The following is a 12,588-nucleotide window of genomic DNA, read 5'->3' as shown; positions in this document are numbered from 1 at the left end:
GCTCACAAGGGCTGTGAGGGAGAACTTGCAATGGCCAAGAAATATCCAGCATGCACTGCCCTGGCACTTTGAAGAGCGGCATGATCTGAGGAAATCCATCCATGGCCCCCTTTGTAACATGCAGCCCAATTAACACTAGCAAATAAGGGGAGAAACTCTGTGGGACGGGCAGTTTTGCATCCCAGGATCTCTTTGCTGGGAGTCAGTCCCACTAAACTCCCTGGGGTTTGCTTCCAAGTTGTGATGCTGCTGTGTTAAGCTCCTTAGGCACCTTCCTCGGAGAAGGCTCACGACTACTTGCAACATCTATCTGAGCAAGAGGTATGCTCCAAATTGACTCTGGAGCATTAGTGCCTTACGGAATCATAAAACAGTAGTGGTGGAAGGGGCCATGAAGGCCATCAGTCCAACCCCTGCTGATGCAGGGCACCATGTTACACCATCCCACTCAGGCGGCTGCCCAGTTTCTTTTTGAATGTCCCTAGTATGGGAGAGCCCAGCAACTTCCTAAGCAGCTGATTCCGCCATCATATTGCTCTCACAGTAAGGAACCTTTTCCTGACGACCAGCCTGAATCGAGGCTGTCGCAATTTGAATCTCCTTAATTGCTAGTGTTGCATCATGGATGTCTGCATGTACTCTTGTCCACCCTTTATATTTTTTCGCAGAAGGAGCTCTATGTCTTCATAGAGAGAAAACTGTCAAGTCCTTCCCATATATTCCAAACCTTGGCCTGCCTCCCACCAGAGGCCTTCTCCTCCACCTCAGATCTGCTGATTGCAGAACGGAGGTCTCAGCGTTGCTCCCAAGAAAGCGCCGATTCCCACGCTGCTCAGCCAGCTGGATTGGCACCCAGTTTCTCTGGCCACCCAGAGGGAGGCTTGGTGCTCCTGATTTACTCAGCATGGTTTCCAGTCTTGCCAGAAGAGCACTGGAGAGCACCGCCAGCTTATCAGTCCTCACCCTTCAAAGCCCGACAATTTTCAGCCTGCAATGGCAGTGCAGGTTCATTCAGGGACTCATCTCTGCATGTTTCTGCCCGGCAGCCCACCTTCTCTGTGAAGGCTGTAGAAGCACCTGCAAGAAGAGGGATTTTGCTCAGTGCTGCACCCATCCCACTTCTTTAGAGCAAGGGACCAGTCACTTCTCGCTCACTTTGGAATACTGTAATTTTGGTGAACTGCCCTTGGAAAGTTGGTCAAAGTTTCAAAGCAGGGCTGCTGCTTTGAGGGGCATTCGCAAAATACCCATTTTGCAGAATGCACACTGAGTGCCTCCTAATGTGCATCTGAGTTGCCATCATGAGAGTTACCATTTCAATTAAATCTTGGCATGACTCAGCCTGGCAGATCCCATTGACTGCAATGACACATGAGTTGCTTGAATTTCCACGCAATTGAATATGGACGAACTGATCAGCACGTTCAGTTACTGGGGACCAAGCCGGCAGTTGCCTCCATCTCTAAGTTGCTCCAGCCCTTCCTGTGTCCTGCCTGGCGCTGGCCTGCTGGGAGCATCAGGCAGCCAGATTCTTCTCCAAAGGGTGGTTCATGGCAGCTCAGTAGGATGCCCAGCTCAGCACACATTCAGCAAGTTTTGGGAGGGGAGAAAGGTTCAAGTTCCCCCTAGATATGCCCATTAATCCATGCACAGGGCCCCCCTTGCCCACAGGAACGGCTGTAGCTGTTTCCGGGAGAACATTTCACAATGTGGCAATGTGCCACCGTGGCAAACTGAGCTGGTGCAAGCCAGGCTATGCCGCCCGCTCATTCTTCAACCCTGGCAGAGCAGCTCCCAGTTTCACCCTTAAGAAGCAGTCACCACTTTCACGCTCTCCTTCTTTTCTCTCTTCTTCTTCCCTGCAGATTCCACGGCACAGCCATGCCGACCTCCAAGATCTCCGGCCGCTTCTTGGTCTGCGCAGCCATCCTTCTCGGGGTCCTGCTGGTACAATCCTGTGATGGGCAGAGCTGGACCGCTTTCCAAAACAAGCACATCGACAATGCAGAAAAACCTCTCACGAGCCTCCACGCCTACTGCGAGATTCGGATGAGGGATAGACAGCTGATGCAGCAACCCTGCAAATCCACAAACACGTTCATCAACTACACCGCCAGAGTAATCCGTCTAGTGTGCAGCCACACATGGTTTGGAACTATCACCAGCCCACAGCACTTCCCGGTAGTCCAATGCACTCATGAAAAGGACACTCATTATCCAGACTGCATGTACAGTGGCAGGTCTCTAATGAAAAGAATCAAGGTGATGTGCTTTCGATATAAACCCATTTACTTGCTGCGTCTCGTGTAGTGAGCAGGCACCGATGCGACTCAGCTTCCATTCACCAACATCTGAATATGTAGTTGGCCACCATTTGCTTCTCTTTGACTTCGTGCTTGCTCCTGAACCTCCCTCTGCTTATGTCTCTGCTTTACTGGATTTCCTCGCTTTGACCCCCATTTGCTGTCCCAGAGTACCTTTCAAATCAGGCTTCTGAGAGATTTGCGGGCTCCTAACTGAAATGTCACACTTAATTTCTTGAGGGGGATGCTTTCCAAGGGAAATTCTCCTCTGATGTATCTTGCTCCCAGGGAAAACACTTGGGAATGACCTAATTCCTCCTCTGTGACTAATTCTGGGCCATCCCTGAATCACAACCCTCGGCTGCAACATGCCCACTGAGTAGCCAAAGGCCGTGAAGGCCAGGGCTGGTTCACGCAGGGGTGCTCATCATACACACCACACTTTTCAAGCTTCTTCATTCACCCAGGAAAAGCCACATTCATTTCCAGCCTGTTCCATCTCAGCCTTCCCCAACCTGGTGCCCTCCAGACCAGCAGGGGCATCACACAGAGCATGTTAGGAGTTCTTCTCCAACAAGCCTCTAAGGCCCCAACCTCAACAGGTCCTGCAATGAGAAGCTGTACAGGTGAACTGATTCCTCTGTCAGGCACATCATCAATCCTTTTTTCCTTTCCTAAGCTTAGTGACGATTACCTGGCACTGCTGACCTGGAGCAGCCCTTTCTTGTATCAGGACAAAATGAGCGAAAGCTTTGCCATAAAATGGCTGCTAAAAGCCTGACACTGTAGGAACAGCTTTAGACTTAAGGAGGGATTCCTGATCTGATCAAGAATCTCTGGGGCAAGTCTTGCTTCCCATATATGTCTTAGAAACGCTAAAGTCCCTGAAAGGTTTTCCTTTGGAGGTACACTCTTAGATGTGCTAATTGTATACCTTTTCCTGAAGATTCTTCTCTTTGTGTGTCTTAATCCCTGTTGTTTTACCCTAATGTTCCTCTGCCACATTGTGATCCCCCACCCTAACCCACCCCTCCTTCAAGCTTTGCAACTGAGAGGTTATAAAAGCAGCTTGTATCCACTCCATCTTGGCAGTCCCTTCACGGGCTACCTACATGCCTCATGCATTTCTTCTATGTTCATTGGATTGGGTACCCCCAGTGGGCTCTCAAAGGGTGTTTTTTTTACTCCTGTCACTTGCGTAAATATGCTTGCCAATCCTGTGAATAAACCAGATTCCTGCAAATGCAAACAGTTGAAGTAATGTATTTCTCTCATTGTTTTTAAAAATCCCCACTTGAATAACTTATGGGAATCAAGAGCATCTTCAAAAGGTTTCAAATTGGGTCAGAATAGATATTGGATCAAAGCAGAAGTGCCCTGGATTGTAATAAATGAGGTGTCCCGGCATGATTTTGATGGGTGGAATGTGTTTAGGATGGGCAGAAATGATGAGCAGTACAGAAAAAGCTGCTCAAGGAGGGCTTTTCCAAGATCGCCCTCTTTTCAATGGAACTTCAGCCCCTTATTAGGGTTAGGGGTGTGCACCAGGGTAGGGTTAGGGTTAGAAAAAGGAGCTGTCCTGGCATGATTTTGATGGTTGGAATGTGTTCAGGATGGGCAGAAATGATGAGCAGTGCAGAAAAAGCTGCTTAAGGGAGACTTTTTCCAAACTGCCCTCTTTTCAATGGAACTTTACCCCATATTAGGGTTAGGGGAGTGCACCAGAATAGGGTTAGGGCAGTGGTGCTGAACCTATGGCACGCATGCCACAGCAGACACACAGAGTCCTCTCTGTCGGCCCTCTAGCCAAGTCACCCCAGCATCTCCCTTGCAGCCAAGCATCAGTTAACAGAGCACACAGGGCCATGCCCATGCTCAGAAAGGAGTAATGGAGCCAGGCGATGACATCATGAGCCATGACTCATTTGCCACGACTCCTCCGAGCTTTCGCATGGCTGGTCAGTGCATTGCCTACACACACACACACACACACACACACACATATGCTTGGACTGACTGTGAGTTGTTTTTTCTAAACTAAAACCTCAGTTTTCAGGTTTGATTGTAGTGTTGGCACTTTGCGATAAATAAGTGGGTTTTGGGTTGCAGTTTGGGCACTCGGTTTCTTAAAGGTTCACCATCACTGCCCTAGATCAAGAATTCTGAATATGTACATTCTCACTTACCTGGCAGTCAGTCTCATTGAGTTCTGTGGGACTGACTTCTGAATGGACATGGCCTGCCAGTCACTCCTGTTAAAATGTACCACCTGCATCACAGCACCATCAGCCATCAAGTGGCCCAGTGGCTCAGGAACCTGCATACTAACATCTAGAGCCACAGCGGTGTGGTGGTGAAGAGAACAGGAATGGGACTCCAGCAATCTGGGTTCTAGTCCCTGCTTGGCCATGGAGCCAAGTGGATGAATTTGGGCCAGTCCTAGACTCTCAGCCCAACCCACCTCACAGGGTTGTTGTTGTGGGAATAAGATTGAGAGTGGGGGAGGAGACTGACATTAGCTGCTTTGGTTCTTTAAAAAGATAGAAATATAATAAAAATAAATGAATAAGGGACATCAGGAGGGACTTCACAGTGTTCTGTACAAAGTTGGAAGAAATACTGGTCAACACATGGAGCTGGTTCACACCCAAGAGCCAACCACTGTGTCTTCATTTACACACTTGCCATTCATGTGCAGGGCAACATTTCTAAAAATGAGAGTCCCCTGAGGCTGCAAAGCCAGCCAGGGAAGCTGTTGGTTGGGGAACAAACGCAGAACATAGAAACATAGAAACAGAGCAAGTCAGAAGGGGCCTCCCAGACCATCTAGTCTGACCTCCAGCACCAGCCGGCTCCACTCACGACATGCCCACCATGTGCACGTCCAGCCTATCCTTGAACACCCGCACCGATGGGGCCTCAACGACCTCTTGTGGGAGCCCATTCCGCACCCTCGGGGTCCTGACTGTCAGGAAGTGCTTCCTGGCATCCAAATGGAACCTTGGCTCCCTGAGCTTGGCTTGGTTGGAGCGCGTTCTGCCTTCCTCTGCAGGGAAGAACAGGTCTCTACCCATCTCCATGTGACATCCCCTCACATACCTGTATGTCGCCAACATATCCCCTCTGAGTCTGCTCTTCTCCAGGCTGAAGAGATCCAGTTCCCTCAGTCTCGCCTCATACGGCATCCCCTGCAAACCGGCCACCAACCTTGTGGCCCTACACTGCACTGACTCTAACCTGACTATATCCTTTCTGTAATGAGGGGCCCAAAACTGAGCACAATACTCCAGTGGTAGTAATAACAAAATGCAGGCCAAGTGGCTGGAGCGCTTCAAGAGAGAAGGCCAGGCTGTTGTGATGCCACATCTGGGGCTGGGTAAGTACGTTCTTAGAATGTGATCATTCCATTTCACTTTGGAAGCTGAAGCCGGATGTGGGAGCAGGCATGCCCCTCCTGGCTGAGAGCAAAATCCCAGGGGTTGTGCTCCCATCGGACAGGGCAGGTGCCCAAGATCCTGCGCAGGGCTACCAGCAGAATGGAAGTGAGCTGGAGGTGACTTTGCCCTCCCAAGCCTCTTTTGCTTTCTTAAAGACATGTCTCTCGTGCTGGTAGGTGCAGGAAGGAACCAGGGACACCCTATTTCTCATATTTCTCCTCTGTCCTCCCTCGCAGCACTTGGGTGCTGCTTCTAGCCCAAGCAGAGATAACCAAGCAGCCCACAGCTCACAACCCAGAAACAAGCCATGGGTTCTGTTCATGGTTGTTCATGATTAACAAGCCATGATCGATGAACTCACCTATGCTCAGACGATATAACCCACATTTCAACAACAGCCCATTGTTCAGAAGCCATGAAAATAAACCAGGCCTGCCACGACACACTCTTCTGCTCAGTGTTGTTTCCCTGACTATAGTTCACCATGAAGTTTAGGATTGTGTAGCTAATTGTTTTATTTTCTGTTACAACATGACAAATCTTCCGTTGGATTTCAAACACATCACCTGATTTTCTTCATAAATTTTTCCACCATGTTTGGCAAGAGCTTGAATGTGCTTCCTCTTTCTAACTGGTCCCTCATTGAAAAACGGTAGCAGCCACTCAGTCAAAACAATTTGTCTGCAGGCCGTGTTGTGCTGCAGGACTCAGCTAGGTAAGTTGGAGGAGGCCATTCCTGGCTTCTGTCATTGAAGCTGCTGTTTTACACTTGGACAAACCTTGAGTAAGGAAGTGTCAAGTTTGAGAAAATTAAGGCTTTTTCACCTTTCTGCACAAGGTAGGTACATTCAGCTCCGATGAAGTACATTCAGCTCCGAAAAGGTCCTCAGGTTCATGCAGTTGTTGATGTCATGGAGTTGGCCAGGCTTTTGTGATCAGGAGAAACTAAGGGCACACTGCATAAGAAGGAAATCATTACAGAACTGTTAGAACCTAGTTCAGCTAGTTTAACATATGCAAAGCCAAAGACTTATGTCAATGATAAGGGTCTACTCAGAAGTAAGTCCTAGAGAAATCAATGGGGCTTTTTCCCAGTTAGCAAGGGGGACAGCTTGAGTCTTAAAGGTGTTATGCCTTGCAGGTTTAGACAGGAAAACTCTTCTCATTCTCATCCAGATATTCTGTCTAAAAATGCAGAGAATTATGCCCTCAATTTTCTTAGTACAGCAAACAATCAACAGGATAACACCCCTGGGCTTTTCAGCAAGTACTTATATTGCCTCAAGCAATCTTAATCCAATAATCCTAGTGAGAAAGATGCCAAGAAGTCAGTGTCACTGAAGTTAATAGTGCTTAGCTATCAACTGAGCATACATAGGATTGCAATGTCAGCCGTTACCATTGAGGTATACTGGATCTTTGGAAGGACTCATTGATGTGGAAGAGGCACAGGGCAGTATACAAAACTGGAATCTAATAGGAGAAGTTGTCATGACAGTCTCAATGGAGAACTCTATAAAAATTTGGGGGTAAGTACTCCAAGGGTGAGTACCTGGCAGAAAGCCAAGCCTAGCCCATCTAGCATAACTGCAGCATTGTCCTTTGTTCCCCACCTTAGATGGGATGCTCAAAATCTTCCATGTTTACAGGCAATAAGGAGGTAGCCCACAGAATTGCACCCTTGGGAAGGAATAGCATGACTTTCCTTCCTTCCTTCCTTTTCTACCTTGGATGATCAGAAATCACTAAACCTGCCTCTGGGCTTACTGGGATGGATTCAGGGTTCATCAGGTCAATGGGACTCAAGTCAGCTGTCATCAGCTCTGGCCTCTTTGATTTCACTGCATCTCTCTTCTCTATGACTCATTCTGGCTCCCGACTTCTGTTGTTTCCCTTCAAAGACCAGGCAGAAGATGCAGCTCCTCACCTCCAGGAGTTTTTGCCTTGTGGCTATTCTGCTCTCCCATCATTTTCTAGAAGGTGGGTCCCTTCATTGATCTATACACGATGTCCACTGTGAATTAGGGGAGCTGGGCCAATACAACTGCATCTTTATTACTGAGGCTACTTCAAAGAGATAATATGGAATCTAGAACTCGGATGAGAAAATGGTCAACATTGTTCTTTTCTTCATTTCTGGCCTTCCCCTCCACATACAGCTATGGCACAGCATTGTCCCAGGAGGTGGCTGCGGTACCTATACAACTGCTATGCATATTTTGATTCCAAGGTGACGTGGCAACAGGCTGAGGTAAGAGGAAAAGACTTTGTGTGAGAGGAAAGGTTCCACTTGGAAGATCTCTCCACCTCAGTTTTGAGGATCCACTTTGTCCATGCCCCATCGCTGGCCCCATTCACTAGGGTCTCCTAACTCTACATAGCATTTTCAGGGATCTGGAGGAACCACCATGGGAGGGAGGCATGAGGAAGTCTGCTTGCACCAGCAGAACTGATTCACTGCAAATCTGGACCCAGTCTGATGTCTAGAGCTGTTCCTACCCTCTTTCCTTTTCCAAAAGCAACTGCATCAGTGGTAGTAGGATTTGGGTTGCAGCCATGACATGGGGGAGGGAAAGTTTAGCCCATTGCTTACCTTGATTCTCAAGCATTAATGGTTCTCCCCAAACTGCTGTTATTCACAGGTGAGAAGGCATATTGGCAGGAGCTGTTTGGATGGCCTCAGTCTAAACCATCTTCACAAATCCCTAGGGTTGTTTGCAAAGCAGTTTTTACAAAACCCCACTAGGAATTCTACTCTTATGTCACGTCTGAGTTGGCACTAAATTTGAGGGTTTTAAGAGGCAAAAATGTAGTGCTGAAGAAAACAATATCTTAAAACACTACTTCAATATCTATCAGCCACACTAAAGTTTCTCAAAAGTATCCCTTGGATTACAGTTCTGAAGCACCAGTTTAAAATGTTTGTCTTTCCACATAAGTAGAAATTTGGAAAGCTTTCGTTCTGCACCTAACCCCGCATTGGGAATTGATATTGGACCAAAATGGTTTTCCTTCTCCATCATCAGGTTGATTGCCAGACCTATGGCTTTGGGGCTCATCTTGCCTCTATCCTCAATGCGGCAGAGTCTGCTATAGTGGCTGAATACATCTCCAGATTCCAGCAAACACGAAGTGATGTCTGGATCGGGCTTCATGATCCCTTTTGGGTGAGACTTTCTTGATCCATTCCTGGTTATCCTATTATCTCTGAATATTGCCTGCCTAGTGATGCTAATCCAGCCTTATCTCCATGTGCCCCATCCCACAATCAATGTCCTATTTCTTCATCCATTTTCCTGGGAATCCTCTCCTAACATCATAGCTTGTGATTGATCTCTATCATCCAACCTTTCTCCTGCATTGGTGTCATCTGATGACAAATATCTTCCCCTCTCTCCCTCTGAGTTCATCCTTTCCTTGGATGATATTTCATGTTGCTCATTGAAAAAAAAAGGCACAGAAGTTTGTTGCAATTAACCTAAGTCCCAACCATTTCAATAGCTCTGATCTATATGGAACTATCATTGGATACTACCCCTTAATCACATGACCTGCTGTTCTGTCTCTACAGAATCAGAGATGGAGGTGGGCTGATAGATCAGCCTATAATTACAAGGCCTGGTTGCCAGGAGAGCCAAACAATCAAGGCAAGATGGAACACTGCGTGGAACTGAGGAAAAGCACAGGTAAAGAAACCTTTTCCAGGGTCTGAGAAAGGATACTTAGGTACTACAAGACACTAAGTGAGCCTCTCCTACCCCCTGATCTGATGATTCTATGTCTTTAAAGCCAGGCACAACTTTAAAGACATAGAATCATAGAATGGTAGAGTTGGAAGGGGCCAAGATGGTCATCAGGTCCAACCACCTGCTGTTGCAGGACACCAGTTTACAATATCCCACTCAAATGACTGTCCAGTTTCTTTACAAATGTCTTCAGTGTGGGACAGCCCATGACCTCTCTAGGCAGCTGGTTCCACCATCATATTGCTCTGACAGTGAGGAAGCTTTTCCTGATGTCCAGCCTGAATCTGGGTTGTTGCAACTTGAATAGATTATTCCGTGTCCTACATTCTGGTGTTAGCGAAAAGACACCTTCCTCTTTGTGACAGCCTTTGAGATACTTCAGAATAATATCATGCCCCCCTCAATCTTTTCTTCTCAAGGCTGAACATACCCAGTTCTCTCAGTCCCTTCTCAAACACCTATATTTCCAAACCCTGGATTATTTTTGTTGCCCTCCTCTATGCTTCTATTCTAGAAGTATGTTCTATACTTCTATTAATGCATGCTAAAATAGTATTTGTCCTTTTTGCAGCTGCATCACATTGTTGGCTCATATTTAGCCTGTTGTCCACAGTTACTCTGAGATCTTTTTCTTTTCAGTTCTTGTCCCAATGCATTCAGTTCTTTTTCCTAGGTGAAGGACTTGACACTTGTCCCTATTGAATCCCATTCTGTTGCTTTCAGCCCAGTATTCAAGTTTATCAAGATCACCCTGGGTCTTCATTCTGTCTTCTGGGTTGTTCACAATTCCACCTAGTTTTGCATAGTCTGCAAATGTGATTATCTTTCCTTGCACTTCTTCATCTAAATCATTAATAAAGATGGGCCCAGGACTGACCCCGGTGGCATCCCACTAGTGACCTCCCTCCAGTTTGAGAAGGTGCCATTGATGAGCACTCTTTGTGTCCTATTTAGCAGCCAATTTTGGATCCACCTAATAGATTTTCTATTTAGTCCACTTTTTGCTAATTTGCTTAAGACATGGACTAGACATGTCCCTTTTGGCTTTTAGATGGGGTCCAGTCTTCCCTCAGCTATGAAGCCCACTGTGTGGGCATGTTCTTTCAGTTCATGCTATCTCACAGAGTGGGAATAAGCATAAGATGGTGCTAGGACAGGGGGGAGGGGAATTCTCTTGTGCTCCAAAAATGGCAGGGTAAAGGCATAATAAGCAAATGAATGCCATGAATCAGAAGCTGGCAGCTAATCTGCATGAATTCATTACTTGAAATTCTCAAACCTTATTTTTCTAATTAAGGTGACTGCCAAACAACATTCTTTGCAATGGTAGTAGCGATGTTTGACCGTGTTCTTAATGAGATGTGGAAAGGAAAGCAAAAAGTTCTTGGTTGTGGATCATGACACTGGAAAACTGAATTAATCTGGACTCTTTCTTTACTTGACTTCTTACATTCTAATCATTTCTATACTCCCCCTGCTCCCAAAATCATGTTGATGAGAAGCTTTTCTTTTGAGAGCCTTAAGAGAAGATCTTTCAGGCCTCAATGGAATGTGCAACTACAAAAAGCACCTAATAAGAACAATGGTTTGTCTTGTGTTTTGTATTGCAGATTTTAAACAATGGAATGACGTTTCATGTAGTAAAAAGAATGCCTACATTTGCAAGATTCAATACTAGAGAATTTTCTAGCCTCCATCCATCTCTGCCAGAATGGAACTACATCTACAGACAGGCTGAATAGATGGCACAGCCTCTCAAGACCCGTTCCTGCCTGCAATCTTCAAAACTCATCTCCAAAGAGCTGCTTTGCACCTGGCTTTTCTGCTGAGACATTATCATTGCTGCTAGTCGATATATTCTAAATACATTCTTCCTGATGCATGCATTTCCTATGGGTTCTCTGTTATTCTAGAAAGCACTCACTCCACACAGAGCTTGGGGATATGGGGACAAAGACAGCAGAGCTTGTCCTGCACCTTTGCTGGCTGTGGAAAAGGAAGAGTTTCAATGGTGCAGCTTCTGCCTGCACTGGCTGCATTTCCCTCTTCTGCATAACTGTTAAAGCCAAAAGAGTCCCATTTGGTTCAGAATGTGGCAGATGCCTTAAATTCCTTTCAAGTGCCTTTCTAAAGAGTCATTTTCTTGCACAAGGCATGTTTACTAAAGGAAAAAGATGATAAATATGTCCTTTCTTCATTTATCTGTACACACTATTTGCCAAGGAATCAGGCAAGGAGATATGTGTCTATTCAGAAGGAAGCCCTACTGACTTCATCTGGGACTCACTAAGGGTGCAATCCACATTTGGACCTAAGACAGTCCTACCCTTCTCATCATGTCCTGGACAAATTAACAGTCAAGCGCTTTCCACAAATATTAGCACTGACTCAAGCCAAAACAGTCTTTGGTTTGTACTGTGCTGATCTTCATAATGTAGGCAAACTTAAGGAGAAGGATACTGGGGCATTCCTGAAGTTGGCAGTCTTATTTTCATACTTAACCAGGAGTCAGTGCTAGCAAACTAAGAAAAGTGGGCAAGGGGAGAGCCAGGAAAAACACATGGAAAAGAGCTAATCTTAATCCAGCAAGGAGGAAACCGGAAGAAGCCTCAGTAAAGTGGAGATTAAAAACCTCACATAGAGAAAGACTTAGATCAGGGTCTCCCAGCCATTTTGGCTAGTACAGACACATGTGGAATTCGAGGGAATATCATGGGCACCTCACAGAATAGCTAAGCTGAGTGCAGCCAGTAACAAAACCCCGATTTCCCTGAAGACAGACTGGTGAGCTCAGAGAGAAGCAACTTGCCCAGTGTGAGGCAGAAGTGGGGTCTGAGCATCAGAACACAAAAACCCTCTTTGGAGCTCATGCTTTTCTGAAGCAGCACCCATTTCACAGACTGCAAACTGAGAGGACTCGGGGGAAAATAACTTGAAAAGGAGGACAAGGCAGAGGTGGAGTCTTCATTGTATGTTTGCACAACCAAATATCCAATTCACAGAAGAAAAGTGGCTGATGCCGGGAGAAACACAGAGCCTTTCACCCCACCAACAACGCACATAAGCCCAGTCCTTTTTGCAGAATAAAACTCCCTGAGTCCC

At 46.4% G+C, this 12,588-nt stretch overlaps 1 protein-coding gene across 1 annotated transcript in view; it reads left to right on the top strand.

Moving 5' to 3' along the window:
- The window catches only part of LOC123019490 (C-type lectin-like), a gene marked incomplete at its 5' end in the record, with an annotated part of 12,023 nt that extends 859 nt beyond the window's left edge, over positions 1–11,164 (top strand). The window contains 6 exons of the mRNA XM_044422402.1: positions 7,073–7,146; positions 7,642–7,720; positions 7,900–7,991; positions 8,767–8,907; positions 9,312–9,426; positions 11,097–11,164. Of these exons, the coding sequence (XP_044278337.1) occupies positions 7,073–7,146; positions 7,642–7,720; positions 7,900–7,991; positions 8,767–8,907; positions 9,312–9,426; positions 11,097–11,164 (569 nt within the window). The remainder of the gene's footprint in view (positions 1–7,072; positions 7,147–7,641; positions 7,721–7,899; positions 7,992–8,766; positions 8,908–9,311; positions 9,427–11,096) is intronic.
- Between the last annotated feature and the right edge of the window lie 1,424 nt (positions 11,165–12,588).

The sequence above is a fragment of the Varanus komodoensis genome, unplaced genomic scaffold (assembly GCF_004798865.1).
Source record: "Varanus komodoensis strain SLA01 unplaced genomic scaffold, ASM479886v1 scaffold126, whole genome shotgun sequence".
NCBI classification, from domain to species: domain Eukaryota; kingdom Metazoa; phylum Chordata; class Lepidosauria; order Squamata; family Varanidae; genus Varanus; species Varanus komodoensis.
The sequence above is the reverse complement of the archived record's forward strand: the minus strand, read 5'-3'. Positions and strand labels throughout refer to the sequence as shown.